The sequence below is a fragment of the Malus sylvestris genome, chromosome 10, assembly GCF_916048215.2.
Source record: "Malus sylvestris chromosome 10, drMalSylv7.2, whole genome shotgun sequence".
NCBI lineage: Eukaryota > Viridiplantae > Streptophyta > Magnoliopsida > Rosales > Rosaceae > Malus > Malus sylvestris.
The window spans coordinates 20125013-20144249 of record NC_062269.1 but is presented as its reverse complement, the minus strand read 5'-3'; the positions used below and the strand labels follow the sequence as shown (position 1 = coordinate 20144249).

General features: G+C 37.5%; 2 protein-coding genes across 4 annotated transcripts; both read left to right on the top strand.

Annotated features, from left to right (window-relative positions):
* Nucleotides 1-5464: 5464 nt before the first annotated feature.
* Nucleotides 5465-5776, top strand: LOC126585911 (ADP-ribosylation factor GTPase-activating protein AGD7-like). Its single transcript, XM_050250492.1, has one exon. The coding sequence runs from the start codon at nucleotides 5465-5467 to the stop codon at nucleotides 5774-5776; it is 312 nt and encodes a 103-aa protein (XP_050106449.1).
* Nucleotides 5777-6707: 931 nt separating this feature from the next.
* Nucleotides 6708-16143, top strand: LOC126584143 (uncharacterized). Of its 3 annotated transcripts, XR_007610000.1 has the most exons (10): nucleotides 6708-7045; nucleotides 7128-7201; nucleotides 7413-7555; nucleotides 7666-7712; nucleotides 7812-7920; nucleotides 8045-8106; nucleotides 8397-8511; nucleotides 9032-9194; nucleotides 11277-11403; nucleotides 16073-16143. XR_007610000.1 is itself a non-coding variant. In XM_050248610.1 (9 exons), the coding sequence occupies exons 1-8, from the start codon at nucleotides 6860-6862 to the stop codon at nucleotides 9181-9183; spliced, it is 888 nt and encodes a 295-aa protein (XP_050104567.1). In that variant the 5' UTR covers nucleotides 6708-6859; the 3' UTR covers nucleotides 9184-9194; nucleotides 11277-11474. The 3 variants fall into 3 exon arrangements, 2 of the variants coding, with proteins under 2 accessions (XP_050104567.1, XP_050104568.1); XM_050248610.1 differs by lacking the exon at nucleotides 16073-16143 and having other exon boundaries at nucleotides 11277-11474; XM_050248611.1 differs by lacking the exon at nucleotides 16073-16143 and having other exon boundaries at nucleotides 6977-7045; nucleotides 7418-7555; nucleotides 11277-11474.
* The last annotated feature ends 3094 nt before the right edge of the window (nucleotides 16144-19237 follow it).

The window sequence follows — 19237 nt, the reverse complement described above, 5'->3', positions numbered from 1 at the left end:
CATAAATATGCGTCTATCAGTACTCGAGAGCAAGGCTAGGTAAGCAATTAAGAAGGGGTTCCAGGCAGTCGGTTCCAGATCAGAAAATTGATACCAAGTGCTGGCTGATTGCTTTCTTTCTCTTTATCCTGTAGGTGAAAACAACGACAAGGAGAAGGACAGAGAGAAAGCATGATATGAGATACTCTTACTTTCAACCTTCATGATATGAAATACTTTTGCTTTTGATGAGTTGTTTGCAGAGGTACCCCAAGGAATAAGGAACACTGAGTGACTCGAGAGGCTTTGTTGGGAAGGCATTCTCGGAAATGAAGAAGGGTTATGTATGTCTGCCTTGCTATGGAGGGTGAAGGTTGACATTTATATGAATTAATAACCGGTACTATTCTTTCACTCTTGTCGGCAACCGTTGGATGATTGAACAGTAAACTTCACGTGCTTTTTACTTCACCAGAAATCTTTGATTGATTGCCCGTAATTTCCGCAAGGCTGAGTGTGTATGTAACAGGTGTTGACACGTTTGGAAAAGCAGGTGCCTCTTCGATATCTGAAATTGGCGCTTTGACAAATTGTCCGTGATTTCTGCAAAGCTGAGTGTGCATGTGACAAGTGTTGACACGTCTGGAAAAGCAAATGCCTCTCCGATTTCTGAGCTTGCCTCTTCGATTTCTGAGCTCCGTCGAGTGCAGAGGTTGCATGTGACAAGTGCAGACAAATCTGGAAAAGAGGATTGGCCCATGGTTTCTGAGCAAGCCCAGCTTTTGAGAAAGCTAGCACCTCTTCGATTTTTTGAATTGGCCTTTTTGATTTCTGAGCTCGCCTCTTCGATCTCGAAAATCCTGTCGAGTGCTGATTTTTATAGAAGCACGTAGTATGTTTCAAAGCACACTTGAATTTCTGCCTGTAGAAATTCCCTTCTTGCACTTCTAAGATCTTGATTTGGCCGACCTCTTCTTTCTTCAACACCTTTGAAAATGTCTGGCCCCTCCAACTGTTGTTTTGACTTAAACCTTGGTGAAGAGGCAGCCATGCCTTCTCAAGACAACATATGGTGTCTATCCTTCATATCCCCTACCGGTCCTCTTATCGTTAGGGATTCGGTGATGAAGAATGATATGACCGCTGCGGTGGTGACCAGGAACCTTATCACTCCCAAAGATAACAGACTACTTTCCAAACGGTCTGATGAGTTGGTTGTTAATGATTATCTGGCTCTCAGTGTGCAGTGTGCAGGTTCTGTGTCTAATATGGCCCAACGCCTATTTGCTCAAACCCGTCAAGTTGAATCATTGGCGGCTGAAGTGATGAGTCTCAAACAGGATATTAGAGGGCTCAAGCATGAGAATAAACAGTTGCACAGGCTCACACATAACTATGCTACAAACATGAAGAAGAAGATTGACTAGATGCAAGAATTTAATGGTCAGATTTTACTTAATCATCAGAGGTTTGTAGGTTTGTTCCAAAAGTAGTTGCCTTCGTCTTATGGGGCTGTACCGCGTAATGAAGCTCCAAATGATTAACCTCCGATGCCTCTTCCTTCTGGGGCTCCGCCGACTACTGAGGCTCCAAATGATCACCCCCCGGTGCCTTTTTTTCTAGGGCTCCACCGACTACTGAGACTTCTTCTAAGCAGCCTTTGTGAAAGCTCTCTCTTGTATTTTTCTGCCTCCTGTTCATTTTCCACGAATTTTAATGTAAAAATACCTTGCATATCTGTTAATGTTTCAAAAATAAACCCACACCAAAAACATTAAACGAGCAACAAATAAAAATGACAATCATGGCAAAATAAAACTGCAGAAAAAGGGAAGGTTTTTAGGAACGCAAAACTAATCGTGGAGCAATTCAAAGATCTTCCTTATTTGAATACATGGGTTGCCTCCCAAAAAGCGCTTGCTTTAACGTCTTGCAGCCGGACGAAACTTCCTTCTAAGCTTGGATAGGGCCCATAGCATGGAATTGATCCTTGAATGGAAGGTGATACTTGACGTGATCCGACAATGGTTTAAATTCTAGTGTAGGTGCCTGAATCATCAAAATCAACAAGTTAGTATAAAATAAAATCGAAGTTGGAGAATATGGCTTACTTGTTTGCTCCGACACAAACTCAATTACGAACACCACATCTTTGAAGGTTGCAGGGATATGGGACTTGGCCAGATTTGGTGTTTTGAGAGTTATGACTTGTCCCGTGTCATAAAATCCAACTTCTTTGGGAATTTTCGTCTCAAGTGTATCTTCTTTGATGAATTCTAGACATTTCACATCCACTTCTTGTTCTTGATTCTTTGGAAAGGTTTTGAAGATGCCTTTCTCACCCTCTTCTTCCTTGGATTGCATGATCTTGCAAGGAATAAGGACATTTAGTGAAACGGGGTCAGGACGAATTGAATTTAGGCTTACCTTGGTTGTAGTGGACGGTATAGAGGGCATATGGGGTTGCGGCAAGGGTGGTTCTTCCCTTGCCGTGGCCTTGTTATTCTCCCCTTCTTCGAGCAGCAGCTCTTCCTCCATGTTTTGGCTTGGTTTGGACGTCTTAGGTTCACCTCCAACCTCCATAGCACTTCCCAAAGTGATAGCATCATGGATTTCAAAATCTTCCTTCAAATTTTCAATAGTTAAGTTTGAGAGTTCATTTTGCTCTTGAATTTATGCCGTGAACTCGATAATCTCTCTAAGTTGATTTTTCAATTCGCTCATCTCCTTAGCTTGATTGAGCATTGTTTCATTCTGATTTTGCTGCCCATTCACTAAAGAGGTTAGTAATTGAAGAATTTGATCACTATCTATGGACATACTTGAATTTGATTGGAATTGTTGTGGGGGAAGCTGTGGTGGTTGCATAGGTGTTAAATAAAATCCTCAGATTGCTGCCAATATCCATTTTGTTGAGCCTTCTTGGCTTGATTTTGTGAGCCTTGCACCAAAGAATTTATTTCATAAAAAATTCGATCATAATCTATTGACGAACCTGAGTTTGATTGAGCATATGTCTTGAATAGAACTCCTATTCTTGCTCCCAATATCCATCTTGTTGGAATTGTTGAGGTTCTATGTAATCTGAATAATCTTTCCAATCCGAATTGTAAGCGTTGGAAAACATGTTGTCCCATGATTGGCTATAGCCTTGATAACCCCAAGCATTTTCATTCGCAGCGAGTTGAGAACATTGATGAGTTGGATATCCTTGCCCAAAGGACACACCACATGTAGGGACACTTTGCACTGTGGTCCTTTCGGCATATTGTGACAATTGAGAAGTAAGTTTCGCCAATTGAGCTTGAATGGTAGCAAAATCCATGTCTTACTTCTCTAGTACCTGAAATCAACAAAACTAAATCAAATATCAAAAGTAAAAATAAAAGACACAAACACAAACAAAGTCAGTAACTAAAACAAACGACACGAAAAAGAAATAATGAGGGATTAGCAAAGTTGCTAATCCCCGGCAACGGCGCCAAAATTTGATGCGAAAATTAACTTAACACACAAATTAAACCCTCTTTTGACAATTGTAGTATATGTATAAGTAGGGATCGTTCTGGACCGGAGATTAGGAGGGTCTGCTAATAACCTCTAAACTGACTCAAAAACATAAAACTAAACTTAAAAACACTTAACAAGACTCACAAGACTCAAAGCAAACTTAAAATACTCAAAACAACTTAAAACAACCAAATAAACTTAAACTAGACACTAGGAATGACTTCGGACGAAAATTGACTTTTACTTGAATCAAAAAACTTTAAAACACAAACTAAAACAGATTCTAACTAATTAGACACACTAAAGTAAATGGGGATTGAGTTTTGGACAAATTTAAAATAAAAACAAGTAACTAAAACTTAAAACAGATTTTGGACGAATTTGGTTGAATTAGATGGATGATAAGCTAGCTAGAGGCTCTTTCTCCACACATGACATGTATGCAAACGAATCAATTTCCAGTTACTCCTTCATCGAATTATAAACGACAATGCCCCAAATTAACCGCGACATCACTAGTTAACCCTCATATTTTCCTTGTTTTATTGGATTGGATGACATCATTCGACAACCTAAAGCATTCTTCAAAAGTTCCCTACATGACATCATAATAAAGATACAATCAAAGATCATTACGTTCAATGAAAATCATAAGCATTGACAAAGTACTTACAACTATGACATCATGTCACTCATGCTAGGAATTAAACTTAACGCGATCGTTTATAAGCGACCTCCACTACTTGTAAATATAAGTTTGTAACGATTATGTGAAACTTTCTTATATTCTAGCAATGGATTTATGCATGCCAATTAAGTGTCGACCCTTAATCAACAAATACAAATAAGTTATCAATCAAATAGTTAAGCCAATTGCATTCATGATTCAAGAACTCATAACTGGAATTTATCAACTCATATTGCACACATAATCATGGCTTTGAAATCACCCCTAGCTAAGAGGGGTTTAGCCACTCATGTTCATAACAAAACGAAAGAAAATGAATTTAAACATTGGAAACAAAAGAAAGAAAACGCCTAAACGCTCCAACGATCCAAGTTGGACAGTAAGCACATCCAAGCACTTTCCTTCCCTTCCTTTCTTTGTTGCGGCACAAGGTGTGTTTTGATGGATGAGTGGTAAATTATGGTGGTGGATGGATATAGGTGAGTTATGGTGAAGGGTGGATGGGTGGATTGTGTTGATATGGTGGTGGAGCATGGATCAAAATCTGCCCAAGTATATATTTTGAATTTAGGCTTATGTGGTGGTGAAAAGGGTGGTGAATGGTTAAGGAGAAAAGACCCTCCTTGCAGCAGAATCTGTCATTTCCCCGACTGTCCGTGTATGAATGTTGTATCTCCCTTTTAAATTGTAGAATTTGAAGTAATAATGAAGGGTTGCTGCTGTATAAGTGTGAATGATGGTGCCAGCTCCTCTTTGCATGTGTGTGTGATGTCCATGTAATCATCATTTCCATTCCTTCATTCTTTATTTTCTGATTTCCTGCTGCCTATGTGCCTTCATTCTTTATTTTCTGCTGCCTATGTCGTGTGTTCCTTGTTGTTTTCTATCTTTATTTCCACATGTACCAGCTGTTACACTTGTACACATATGCTCTTCATCATTTCAGCTAGCAATCAACACATTTTCTACCATCACATGGCAACTATGATGTTTGTAGTTGTAGGTCAACACACTTGCACACACACATGCTGATTTCCAACCTTCTAATCTTCAAAAACGTCCATTCTCATGTCTCCATGCTTGCACTATCCAATCTTGGCCCAAAAATGCTCCAAAATGCTCCAAATAGCACTTTCTTGCCAACTTTGTTATTTGAACCTGCAAACACACGAAAATAGCTTAAAGTATTAAAACAACTAGAATTAAACTAAGTAAATGCCAAGAAATAAGCTAACTAAGTTGCATAAATATGCTCCTATCAAAGACCTGCAATCACAGCTAGGGAACATGATATGCATGGGCTGCTCCCAAAAGAACCCGCATTGGGCTTCAGTTTCGTACGGCGTCTTCATATGCTTAGAGTGCTTCGACAAGCACTATGGGCTCGACGTCCACATCTCGTTCGTCCGATCCGTGACCGTGGACTCATGGTCCGAGATCCAGATCAAGAAGATGAAGGTCGGCGATAATGAGCAACTCAACGCCTTCCTCGCCAGCTACGGCGTTCCTAAGAAGATGGGTATCATCACCAAGTACAACACCAACGCAACCAATGTGTATCGGGATCAGATTCAAGCCCTAGCCAAGGGGCGGCTCTGAAGGAACCTACCCGTCGTGAAGGAGGCCCAAGAGTTTAGGAAAAAAGAAGCTGCCTTTGGCCCAAGGCGGCGGTGATGGTGGAAACGGTAGGGGATGTGGTTCTAGGAATAATGGGGGGGGGGGGTGGGATAGTTGGGACGACGACGGTTTCAGATCGTTGAACGATATGAGGAGGAATCTATCGTCCCCCATTTAAAAAATTATTAAAAATTTTATTTTTTAGTTTTTAATATTTAATTAATTTTTTTAATAGATAGTGGGTCTCACCTTAAGCCACGTCAGCATTTAATGGAGGAATTGACAGACAAATTGACGGAAGGTATGACATTGAACAATTTCGTAAGATAAGGTATGACATTGAAATGTTTTAAAGATGAGGTATGAAACTGTGGTTAACCCAATAATTGAGGTAATTTTATGTAATTTACCCTATGTTACGATCCCACATTGGCTACACAAGCAATTGTGTAGTGATTCTTAAGTCCTTGGGGTCCTCCCACCTATCAGGCTAGTCTTTTGGTTGGGCTCTTCCGTTGGGCTTGAGTTCTAACATTGGTATCAAAGCCAGACAAACCGATGCTGCGAAGAGGACGACCTAGAAAGGGCTACCTTAACGGGATGACCAGAGGGCGCCACTGTTAAGAGTGAAAGCCACCAAAGTAAGGGCCACCGTGGGTGTTTGCTTCCGAAGGGGATAGACGAACCGACGCTACAGAGGGGGTGACCTAGAAAGGGCTACCTTAACGGGACAACCAAAGGGTGTCACCGTTAAGAGTGAAAGCCACCAGAGTAAAGGCCGCCGTGGACGTTGGCTTCCGAAAGGGTGGGCAATGTTACGATCCCACATCGGCTACACAAGCAATTGTGTAGTGATTCTTAAGTTCTTGGGGTCGTCACACCAATCAGGCTAGACTTTTGGGTTGGCTCTTCCTTGGGCTTTGAGTTCTAACACCCTACTAATTTAGTCCGGTTTAGAAAACACGCTCGAATTTCCTTCCCTCCGTCGAGCAGCTCTGATCCTGGCCTGGGCATTGTTGCTGTCGTTCGGCCATCGCCCTTTTATACTCTGAAAATTGGTGGGAAATGCAAACCCTAACCCCAATACGACCTCGTTTTGCAAGGCCCTTGAGCCTCAATCCTCTGTTGTCGCTCTCTCTCAGACCCTCGACCGCTCGAGCATTCTCCTCTTCTTCTTCCTCTTCAGATTTCTCCAACCAGTCCCGTGGCGGCCTCCCTCGCTTCTTCTCCGAGCTTATCCCTGCTTCCAAGGCAATCTCTCTCTCTCTAACTCCCTCTCTCTAACATACAGAGAGTAAATGTAGGCTTATTGTATGTTGTTTTGATGCTACAGGGAGGCGTAGTCCGCGTACAAGGCGACGAGTTCTGGCACATGACTAAAGTTTTGAGGTTGCGCGCCAATGATAGGTACCTCCTAAAATCCCAATCCAACTTCATCAAATTTGAATTGGGTTTCGTGTTATCTGGAAGAATTCGAATTGGGTTGGTTGAATTTGGAACCAATTTTTGATGGTTGTGAAATCGAAACATCAAAGAAAGTTCAATTTTGGGTTAGGAATATAGGATTTGTTGCACTTCAGTTGAGTGTTTCCCTGATTTTTGACATAATGCGTGCAAGGGTAGAGCTTTTCAATGGGAAAGGAAGTTTGATACAAGGGTTAATACAGAGCGTCGACCGTTCTGGGCTTGATTTTGTGGCATTGGAAGATCCAAAGTTAGTTCTTCCACAGAACACACAGTGGCATGTGTTTGCGGGTTTTGGTTAGTTTTCCACATTTTCTGATTCTAGCATAGTAGTTCGTAAAAGAGTACTTAAGACTTGAGGGGGTATGTCATCAATAATTAAAATGCTGCTCCTTTTCACATTTTAGGTACTTTGAAGGGTGGTCGAGCTGACTGGCTTGTTGAGAAATGCACGGTATATTTCATATTTGTGATTCTGTATGATGATTTTATGCAATGTAGTGCATACTGCAATAGCTGCTACTAAGGATCATATTTTTGTTTACTGCCTTAGGAGCTGGGGGCTAGTAGTTTAACCCCTCTGCTGACAGAGCGGTCTCCTACTATCTCAGAAAATCGGGTGGACAGGTTGCAGCGTGTCAACATGGCAGCAGCTAAACAATGTAAAATAGTTAACTCTACCTTATTCTTGATATACATGTGTCACTGACTTTTGTGTCCTATTAAACGTTTCTTTTAGATATTAAAGTTCAAAGCCTTGTTTCCCCATGGCTACTTCTGTCACAGGCCAACGGCTACATGAAATGATTATGAATCCTCCAGTGAAAGTTGATGGTCTTTTAGCTCTTGTGAGTTCTTTGTTCACTTCCCCCGTTTTGTTTTATTTTGAAGATTAACAACTTTTTTTTGTTCTGTTTTGTTACAAAATAATTCCAGCCAGACCTGTATGATGGCATGCTCTATAATATAGCTCGGAACCAAGTTGTTTCTCATTCTTATAATTTACAGATTTAGTATTGTTTGTACTTCACATGTGCTCTTACACATCATGTTCCTATTGATGTGCAGACTATTCTTCATGTCAACATACTTACTTTCCATTGTTAATTGAAATTACATGTACGATTTTGATACTTAGGTTGCACAGTCAAAGCTAGCTTTTTTGGCAACTGCAGAAGCTACTCCTCTTGTTAGTGCATTAACTTCATCAGGATGGGAGTCCAGTGGGCTGATTGTTGTTGGACCAGAAGGTGGTAAGTATTCATCATCTAACTATCTTTATTTTTGTTGCATACCAAATTACCAATTACCAGCCACATTTATAAGATATTAAGAATCATTTCATTTCGCTCTATGACTTGGTGATACTGGACAGCTAAAACAATCCCGTGCTTATATTCCAAAATTGTAAGATTTATGGTCAAACATGTGAAATTTGAAATCAAGTGAATATCGGACAAGTAGAAGAAGATTGTGCTACAAATCCTTAACAACATTCATGAGAAGAAGAGGCTAAGTTAAACTTTGAGAACAGTTGACCCAGACTCTATTAAGGATTGTGTCGGACTAACGTACCAGCAATTGTATGTGTGCATTGATTTTCTGCTACTTTTTGGTGCTATTATATACATACTCTCTTTAAGTTCACCCCTTGCCTCTTATACATTCATAAGCATACCATAACATACAAGGTAAGATATCTGTTTTCATTACTGACATTAATACGTAGGAAATTCATCATTGTGGATTTATTTTTCTGTATTCTTGCTTCAGACTTCACTGAGAAAGAGGTGAGTGACTTGATGGAAGCTGGTGCTATCTCAGTTGGTCTTGGCCCACATCGACTACGGGTTGAAACTGCAACAGTGGCTCTTCTGGCAACTCTCATGTTATGGTCTGATTCTCAAAAAGCATGTGATTCTTGATCTTTCTTAAGGCAAGTCTACTTTAGTCATCTCTTGGATAAGGCCTAATATTTAAAGTTACCATTTTCGGCCACTTGTAGGCAACTGTTTTACCAATGTTCTATTTTTTTTCTTGACAATTTGAAGCTTAACAAGGGTTTTTGCACTGTGAAAGTTTGCCAATTTCTAGATCATAGTCAACATTTCAAATTATAACCGTGTCAAAATGCAAATTATGAGACATTTCTGCGTCTTTTTTTATTAAAAAATTCATTTCCTTAATGATGTTGATCAATTCTTATTTTATTGCATCTACCTCTTAGGAGAGTGAGAATCTTAATAGTCTTGGCCAAACCCATCTGTTATACATCTCCAACCTGCCTTTAATCATATTTACATTGGTAGAGTTTAAACGAACCTAACTCTTGCATAAACCTAGTTTTTAGTATAGGGAGCTTAAGGTTGAACATCCAGACACATTTTCTAAAGAGTAAATTCGGTGGCAAAGGCCAGAAAAAGAAAATTTTGGTTCAAACTTTGTAGGTTGTATGGCGGGATTTGGTTGGGTATGAAAATGTTTGAATAGTGAAGTAACTATCGTTTTCCCCTGAACTTTCACTTAGCTTTCAATTTCTTCCCTAAACTTTTTAATTGGAAAATTGAGGACTTAAGCTAATTTTTTGGCCGATTTCCCTTGCAGTTAGTTTTTCATTCATTCCATCCGAATTTTTGTTAAATGAAAATATGTTCACAACAAGTGAGGGTAGTTCAGTCGCTTCAATCTTTAAAATATTGAAAACCCTAGATTTCTAAATTGTTGACCTGTGCAATTTTGTATGATTCTATAGCTTTTGTGTCTGATGGTCAAGCGAAGTAACATTTTAGTTCTCAAAGGAGAGTCACATGGCGTGCACGTGATAAGAGTTAACTAAGAGAGGAAATCAGTAAAAAATATTAGTTTAAGCCAATGTATTAAAAGGCTCAGGCGTGACCGAGGCATCTGACGGATAGCCCAGCCTAGTAATTTTAATATATATTATATATAAGTATATTTATAACATATAATACCTTGTAAAAAAAATTATAATTATAACTAAATCAAAGATAATATCATCTTCATTATTAATAAGTCTAGTTGTACTTAGTTGTACTTGAAAACTATGTCATATAGTCTTAAAATGTAGTAATTATTTATTTTATTGTAAGTAATTATAGAGAATTTCAAGGAAAATAATGATGAGTGGTCGCAATTATAAGAAATTTCAAGCGAAATAAAGGTTGAATGTTGCAATTTGAAGTAATTCAAAAGGAAATAAACGCTGAGTGAAGTAGTTATAAGGTATTTAAAATGAAATAATAGCTGAGTGGAGCAATTATTATAGGAATTTAAAGAAAAATAAAGGGTTGAGTGGAGCAATTATAGGGAACTTAAAATGAAATAAAGGCTGAGTGTAGCAATTATTATGGAAATTTATGGGATTTGGAGAGAGTCTCTCCTTCATTGAAACTAGACCAGTAGAAAAACATTTTACAAACCTGGATTTTGAAGAAAAAAACGCCCATATGAACGCCTCGGATGCCTTGAAGTGCTCCTCCGTCGCCCATACGCACTCCGGCGACACCTCAGCCCATTCCTGCAAAACTGAGGTGGCAACTCTCATGCCCAGCCTCAGATGCATCCCTAGGCACGCCTTGAGGCTAGTTTTTTAAAACACCGGTTTAAGCTCTTGATTTTCCAATTTAAAAGTTTAGGTGGTAAATCGAAAGTTTAGAGAGGAAATCAGCAGTTTACTCTATCATTATATACAAAGTAAACTTTGGCTAGCTTGTCAGAAATCATCTGATTTGACCTCCGTACATGGTTTAATTTTTTCCACAGGAATCATGCAGCGAAAAACATATTAGTAATCTATGGCCTATGTTTTATATAATATTTTCATTACTTGATTGACTAATGAATGATAGACTTATCGCTAATATTCTCGAATGCCTTGACTGTGTATGAAACATGTAATAAAAATGTATCAGGGCATTTTTTGCTCTGGTTTCCGTCGTTGTTTCCATGTCAAAAATTATGGCTGAGATTGTAGTGACTTTTGTATTTGTTTGTGCAGATGATTCAGAATGTCAACTTCTGAAATGAAAACATAGAAGCGAAGGTAAGGCAGTGATTGGTAGAGAGGAGTGGAATTTGTAGTCCAAGTTGTAACAGCATTTTCTCATTAGGATTTTGTAAGGGAGGTACCGTACAGGTTGATGCATTTAATATCATGATACCAACAGCTTCTAAATATATTAATTTTGTTTGAAAATGGAGTGTTTGCCTTTCTTTGTCCACAGTCAGCAAAAGGAGTCTCTCATGTCTCATTTGTCAATCAAAGAAACGTATCGGTTGTGTATTTGGGTTAAATTAGTTGTGTTAAAGTAAATGTAGAAATATAAAGAATAATCCGAATGATTACTTTGAGGTACAACTTGAATCGTTTCCTTAAAGTGTTATTTGTCCCAACTCGAATAAGTTTGCTAAAGGGTTCTTGGCAAATCAGTTCCAGGATACAACAAAGTATGGAATATTCGATTAGCAAAATCGAATTATATTCCCTTAGAAATAACTAGAAAGAAATTGTATGAATATGATGGAGAGAGAAAAGAGTAAGGAATGTAGAAACAAATTTCTAAAAATGGTGAGTGAAACATTATGCTACAATAGGTATTTATAGACATTAAAGTACTTGTTCATTGAGCCCTTTTATTTTAGTTGAAGATATAGAATCCTTCTTAATAGTGTTAACCCAAAAGACATGTTTTCTATTTAGAATTTTCAAAAAATAAATATTGACTAATTATATCTTTTAATTATACTCATACAATTTAAGTAAGCATCATATCTTTTAACAAGAAGTTGCAGTTCAACCAAAAGGTACAAGGTTGAATTAAATTCAACCTTTCGGTACTATTATTTTTTGCACACACACATGTTGCACAATGCAGCATATATATATATGAAACTAATAGCTACAATGCTTCACTTGAAGAGAAGCAACTGCTAGGCAAATACCCAACTTTCTAGGCAATGAGAATATATAAATATATTCTTGAAATATTTAACAATCTTTCTCTATTTTAAGAATATGGTAAATAATATTATAATAATTCTCTCTTTGTAAATAATCACAAGAACACCGATATAATCATGCATACAATAAATGTGTTTTTCGAATTAAACATTTAATTAGTGTAAGTAATTCAAAGTTATAATGAATGCGATGGTGACCTAAGTTTAAACCAATTATTCTTATGTTAAAACTGGAATCGCTACACACATGACTATGTCTTATTTCCTTAAAGAATTTTCTGAACTAATTAAGCACTATTATGGCCTTGTGCTTCATCCTGGTTTCATGAATATTTACAAGAGAAAACCCAACTCTTGGTAGAAGTGGCACCACTTCTTATGTTCATATAGGTGAAGTTCCTTCCCATGTCCCTAATACTATAGACATAACTACAAATAACCTCATTAAGAGATAAAACTCATCCTCCTAAACGTGGCAGTTTTGCATTGATCATCCTGGAATGAGCTATATCTTAATTTTCAATGCTTTCACAACCACTTATCAATAACTTGTTATTACCCATTAAACTTTTAAACCAATGATTTTCTAGACAAAGTCGGGTTACCATTATTGGTGGCTAATTTTCAGGGTTTTAGCCCCATTCTACTAGATGTACTAACTACCAAAACTCTTGAAAGTGCTTTCGTTAACGGATCCGCCAAGTTATTACTTGATTTAACATAAATAGTATTAATAACTCCATTAGTTATTAATTGCTTGACATATTCATGTCTCAAGCTAATATGTCTAGACTTTCCATTCTATACCTTATTGTATGATCTAGACAAAGTAGCCTCACTATCACAGTATAACGAAATGGATGGCATTGGTTATGAATGCTATAAATTCAGATTCCATAGTTGAATGTGCTATACATGTTTGCTTTTTCGAAGCCCAAGAAATTGCTCATCTGACAATTGTAAAAATCCACCCTGATGTAGACTTATTATCATTAGCACTTGTTATCCAACTTGCATCTGAATAACCTTCAAGTACTGCTGGAAACTCAGAGTAAGTTATACTCCGGTTAATAATTCTTTTAGGATAACCAAAAATTCTATTTATTGCTTTCCAATGAGCATTACATGGATGACTAGTGTATCTAGAAAGTTTGCTTACTGCAAATGCAATATTTGTCCTGGTACAATGCATGGCATACATTAAACTTCCGATTACACTAGCATACTCAAGCTGTGCAACAGACCTACTATAATTATTAAGCAAAGTTTCACTAGGGTCATAAGGGGTATTTTATTATTTTATTTGTAGATGCTTAAACTTAAGAAGCAATTTTTCTATATACTGTGACTGACACAAAGCGAAACCCCTACTATGCTTCTTTATTTTAATTCCCAAGATAGTATCTATCTCATTCAAGTCCTTCATCTTAAATTTTGAATTTAGATACTCTTTAGTTTTAGATACACCTTTCATGTTTGTACGAAAATTTAGCAAGTCGTCGACATATAAACATATAACAATACCATAATCATTTATGAATTTAGAGTATATGCATTTATCAGCACTGTTATGTCTAAATCCATATAATAAAATGACAAAATCAAACCTTTCATGCCATTGTTTTAGTGCTTGCTTCAATCCATATAACGACTTTACTAATTTACAAACTTTCTTTTCATTCACAGGGAGAACAAATCCTTTTGGTTGTTCCATGTAGACTTCTTCATCCAAATCACCATTTAAAAATGATGTTTTCACATCCATTTGATGCACATGCAAATTATATAAAGATGTCAATGCGAACAATATTCTAATTGATGTGAGCCTAGCTAGAGGAGCATATGTATCGAAATATCGAAATAGTCTATTCCCTTTTTCTGCTTAAAACCCTTGACAACTAGCCTGGCTTTAAATGTTTGAATAGACCCGTCTGTATTGTATTTTCTTCTAAACACCCACTTACAACCTATTGCTTTTGATCCTTGAGGAAAATCTACTAAAACCCATGTCTGATTAGATATTAATGATTCAAATTCATCATCTATAGCCTCTTTCCGAAAGGCTACATCTCTTGAAGTAAAAGGCTACACAACCCCATACTCTTAAATATGACAAATTTGGTTTTCTTCCTTTCCAAATTTCATATGGTGACACATGTGTATATGGCATGCAATAAACAACGCTTCTCCCCATAAATGTTAGGAGTATTAGCATTAATCATCATAGAATTAATCATTTCAATGAGTGTCCTTTTTTGTTTATGCCAAATCATTTTGTTGTTGTGCATAGGGTTTCTTTGATGCACAACACCATGCTCTTCACAAAAGATATCAAATTCATGTGAAAAATATTCACTACTTGTATCACTACGAAGGCATTTAATTTTCCTTCCATTTTGGTTTTCAACTTCAACCTTATATTGCTTAAAACACTCAAAAACTTCATCTTTATTAGACAATAAATAAACATATGTGAACTTAGAACAATCATCTATAAATATGATAAAATTGTTGTAGGCATAATTTACTAAACAATTATGGAGGCCACAAAGAGATGGGTGTGGCAATAGTAGAGAGAAGAGAGAGATGTGTAATTGTGAGGTGTGTTCTATTCCACCCCATTGTGCCTTTATTTATAGTAGTAGGGAAGGTTAATTCCTTACCCTTTTAGAATTACAACTCTAATAGAATATTAACTACTAAAGGGAATATTCAAAGGTATCCCTGGATACACTGGGATTTACACAATCACAATCCTAATCTAATAGGACTGCAACATTCCCCCTTGAGTGTGTAAATGCTCAAACAAATGGCACATCAAGTCTTCAACAATGAAGTTTAGTTGATGAAGTCGTCGGCACAATGAACGAATGCGAGTCTCAAATCAACAAAAGAATGCATAAAAAGTAAAACTCACAAAACCTCGCTATGGTAAAACCTAAGGTGGGATAAAAACCCATAGGCTAAGGAGAAAAGCGACAAGTTGCATTAAGTCAAAACTATACATCTTCTGGATGCAAGTAGAAGAGCTCATAAAGGTATGATCAGCCTAAGATGGGTCCCTCGTTAAAAGCTAGTTATGTAGCAAAAACCGAGTGGGAAAAATGATTTTAATCATAGGGAAAAAGAGTACATTAAGATCAAGTGAGTATACTTCTAGATACTCCCCTTGAGTTTGACATAACTTCCAAATGAGAACTACAAGCATTGCATATGAATAGTTAGGCATACCAATTCCTTGGACAAGCTTCTGGAATGTTGACTTCGGCAGTGACGTCGTGTAAAGGTCGGCAAGGTTGTTTGGGATCGGCTTGCATGACTTCAATCTCCTAATGTTTTGTTGATGTAGATGTAGACGCAATATGTCTTGGTGTAGACTTCGTTGATGTATCATGTCTTGGTCGGGTGGATACATATGGTATAGTCTTCATGGATCGTCGTTGGGACTCAACGATGGATGAAAACAACAAGTACTTCGAATATGCTCAACAAGAACTCCTAACCGTGTCTCACTTGTGGCGTAGTGAAGTGAGGTGAGTCTTGGAATGGTTCAAAGATTTCACAACTAAGGTCATATTGTGGACCTCCAAGATATTGCGATATCCCTTAACGGTAAAGACGTAACCATTCGAGAATTTTGCCTTGTGTGGGTTTGATAAATAACATCGAAGGAAATGTCCTGTCTAATACAATGAGCTAAGTACAACGTGTGCAAAGTCGAACTTAAATATGGAATTTTGGATTCCATAACCTCTTGATATCATGATACCAACAGCTCCTAAATTTGTAGTCCATGTTGTAACAACATTTTCTCATTAGGATTTTGTAAGGGAGGTGCCGTACAGGTTGATGCATTTGATATCATGATACCAACAGCTTCTAAATTTATTCTTTTTGTTTGAAAATGGAGCGCTTGCCTTTCTTTGTCCACAGTCAGCAAAATGAGTCTTTCATGTCTCATTTGTCAATCAAAGAAACGTAGCGGTTGTGTATTTGGGTTAAGTTAGTTGTGTTAGAGTAAATGTAGAAATATAGAGAATAATCTGAATGATGACTTTGAGGTATAGCTTGAATCATTTCCTTGAATTGTTATTTGTCCCAACTCGAATAAGTTTGCTAAAGGGTTCTTGGCCAATCAGTTCCAGGATACAACAAAGTATGGAATATTCGATTGGCAAAATCGAATTATATTCGCTTAGAAATAACTAGAAAGAAATTGTATGAATATGATGGAGAGAGAAAAGAGCAAGGATTGTAGAAACAAATTTCTAAAAATGGTGAGTGAAACATTATGCTACAATAGGTATTTATAGACATTAAAGTACCCGTTCATCGAGCCCTTTTATTTTAGTTGAAGATATAGAACCCTTCTTAATAATGTTGACCCAAAAGACATGTCTTCTATTTAGAATTTTCAAAAAATAAATATTGACTAATTATATCTTTTAATTCTACTTATACAATTTAAGTAAGCATCATATCTTTTAACAAGAATTGCAATTCAACCAAAAGGTACAAGGTTGAATTAAATTCAACCTTTTGGTACTATTATTTTTCGCACACACACATGCTACACAATGCAGCATATATATATATATATATATATATATATATATATATGAAACTAATAGCTACAATGCTTCACTCAAAGAGAAGCTACTGCTAGGCAAATACCCAACTTTCTAGCCAATGCGAATATATAAATATATTCTTGAAATATTTAACAATCCTTCCCTATTTTAAGAATATGGTAAATAATATTATAATAATTCTCTCTTTGTAAATAATCACAAGCACACCGATATAATCATGCATACAATAAAAGTGTTTTTGGAATTAAACCTTTAATTAGTGTAAGTAATTCAAAGTTATAATGAATGCGATGGTGACCTAAGTTTAAACCAACTATTCTTATGTTAAAACTGGAATCGCTACACACGTTACTATGTCTTATTTCCTTAAAGATTTTTTTGAACTAATGAAGCACTATTATGGCCTTGTGCTTCATCCTGGTTTCATGAACATTTACAAGAGAGAACCCAACTCTTAGTAGAAGCGGTACCACTTCTTATGTTCATATAGGTGAGGTTCCTTCCAATGTCCATGCTACTATAAACATAACTACAAATAACCTCATTAAGAGATAAAACTCATCCTCCCAAATGTGGCAGTCTTGCATTGATCATCCTGGAATGAGCTATATATTAATTTTTAGTGCTTTCACAACCACTTATCAATAACTTGTTATTACCCATTAAACTTTTAAACTAGTGATGTTCTAGACAAAGTCGAGTTACCATTATTGGTGACTAATTTTCAGTAAAGGGTTTTAGCCCCATTCCACTAGATGTACTAACTACCAAAGCTTTTGAAAGTGCTTTCATTAACGGATCCGCCAAGTTATTACTTGATTTAACATAAACAATATTAATAACTCCATCAGTTATTAATTGCTTGACATATTCATGTCTCAAGCTAATATGTCTAGACTTTCCATTGTATACCTTAGTGTATGATCTAGACACAGTAGCATCACTATCATAGTATAACGAAATGGATGGCATTGGTTGTGGCCACAACTTTATTTCCAATAACAAATTTCTAATCCATTCCGCTTCTTTTCCTTCTGCCCCTAATGCTATAAATTCAGATTCCATAGTTGAATGTGTTATACATGTTTGCTTCTTCGAAGCCCAAGAAATTGCTCATCCGACAATTGTAAAAATCCACCTTGATGTAGACTTATTATCATTAGCACTTGTTATCCAACTTGCATCTGAATAACCTTCAAGTACTGCTGGAAACTCAGAGTAAGTTAAACTCAGGTTAATAATTCTTGTAAGATAACCAAAAATTCTATTTATTGCTTTCCAATGAGCAGTACATGGATGACTAGTGTATCTAGAAAGTTTGCTTACTGCAAATGCAATATATGGCCTGGCACAATGCATGGCACACATTAAACTTCCGATTACACTAGCATACTCAAGCTGTGCAACAGACCTACTATAATTATTAAGCAAAGTTTCACTAGGGTCATAAGGGGTATTTTATTCTTGGGTAAATTACAAAAAACTAGCTCAACTATTGGTGTCACGACACTTTCATACCTCATTTTTTAAAATTGACAATGTCATACCTCATCTTACGAATTTGTGCCAATGTCTTACCTTCCGTTAGCTTGGCCGTGAACTCTCAGTTAAATGTTGACGTGGCTTTATTTGGGACCCATTTTTTATTAAAAAATTTATAATTTACCCTTAAAAAAAAAACCCAATCTTCCCTAACCCCTTCCTCGTGCCATCATCCTCTCCTCTCTTCTCTCCCATCTTTATATTCTTCCTTCGACCCCCTACTTGCAACCTAGAAAGAAAAAAATAAAAAAATTCTCAGTTCGTATTCCCTCCGCACCCACCCTCTTCCCTCCTCTACACACCCCACTCCTTAAATTCACACCCATTTCGCCCATTTTCTCCGTGCCTAGGTTCTCCACCCGCGAAATCGACCTGGCGAAGGGGGTTCCTGATTCCACCTCACGAACCCGGCGATGGCGGCGTAGACGGGATTTGAGTTTTTTTTTTTTTTTTTCTGGGTTGCAGGTAGTGGATGCGGAGGGCTTAGGGAAGACAGGATGGGGGAAGAAATGGGTGGTTGCAGGGAAGGGGGGGTCGAGGAAGATGAAGATGGTTTTTTTTTTTGGGTTGCAAGTTGGGCTTAGGTGGAGGAGAAGAGGGGGTGGGGTGGGGGAAGACAAACTGAGGGTGGGTGCGGGGGGAAGACAAATTTGTTTTTTTCTCTCTTTTTTTTGGGTTGCAAGTAGGAGGAAGAAGATGAAGATGGATCTTGACGAATTTGGCTGCCCCTGTGTCGAGAACGGAGAGGCCGGTCGTAGAGTTGGCGAGAGGCCTGGCGGGGAGGCTGGGGAAGACACGGCAGTTGGGATTGGAAGAAGGGGTTCGGTGGAAGAATAAGAGGATGGTGAGGAGGATTGCGATCCAG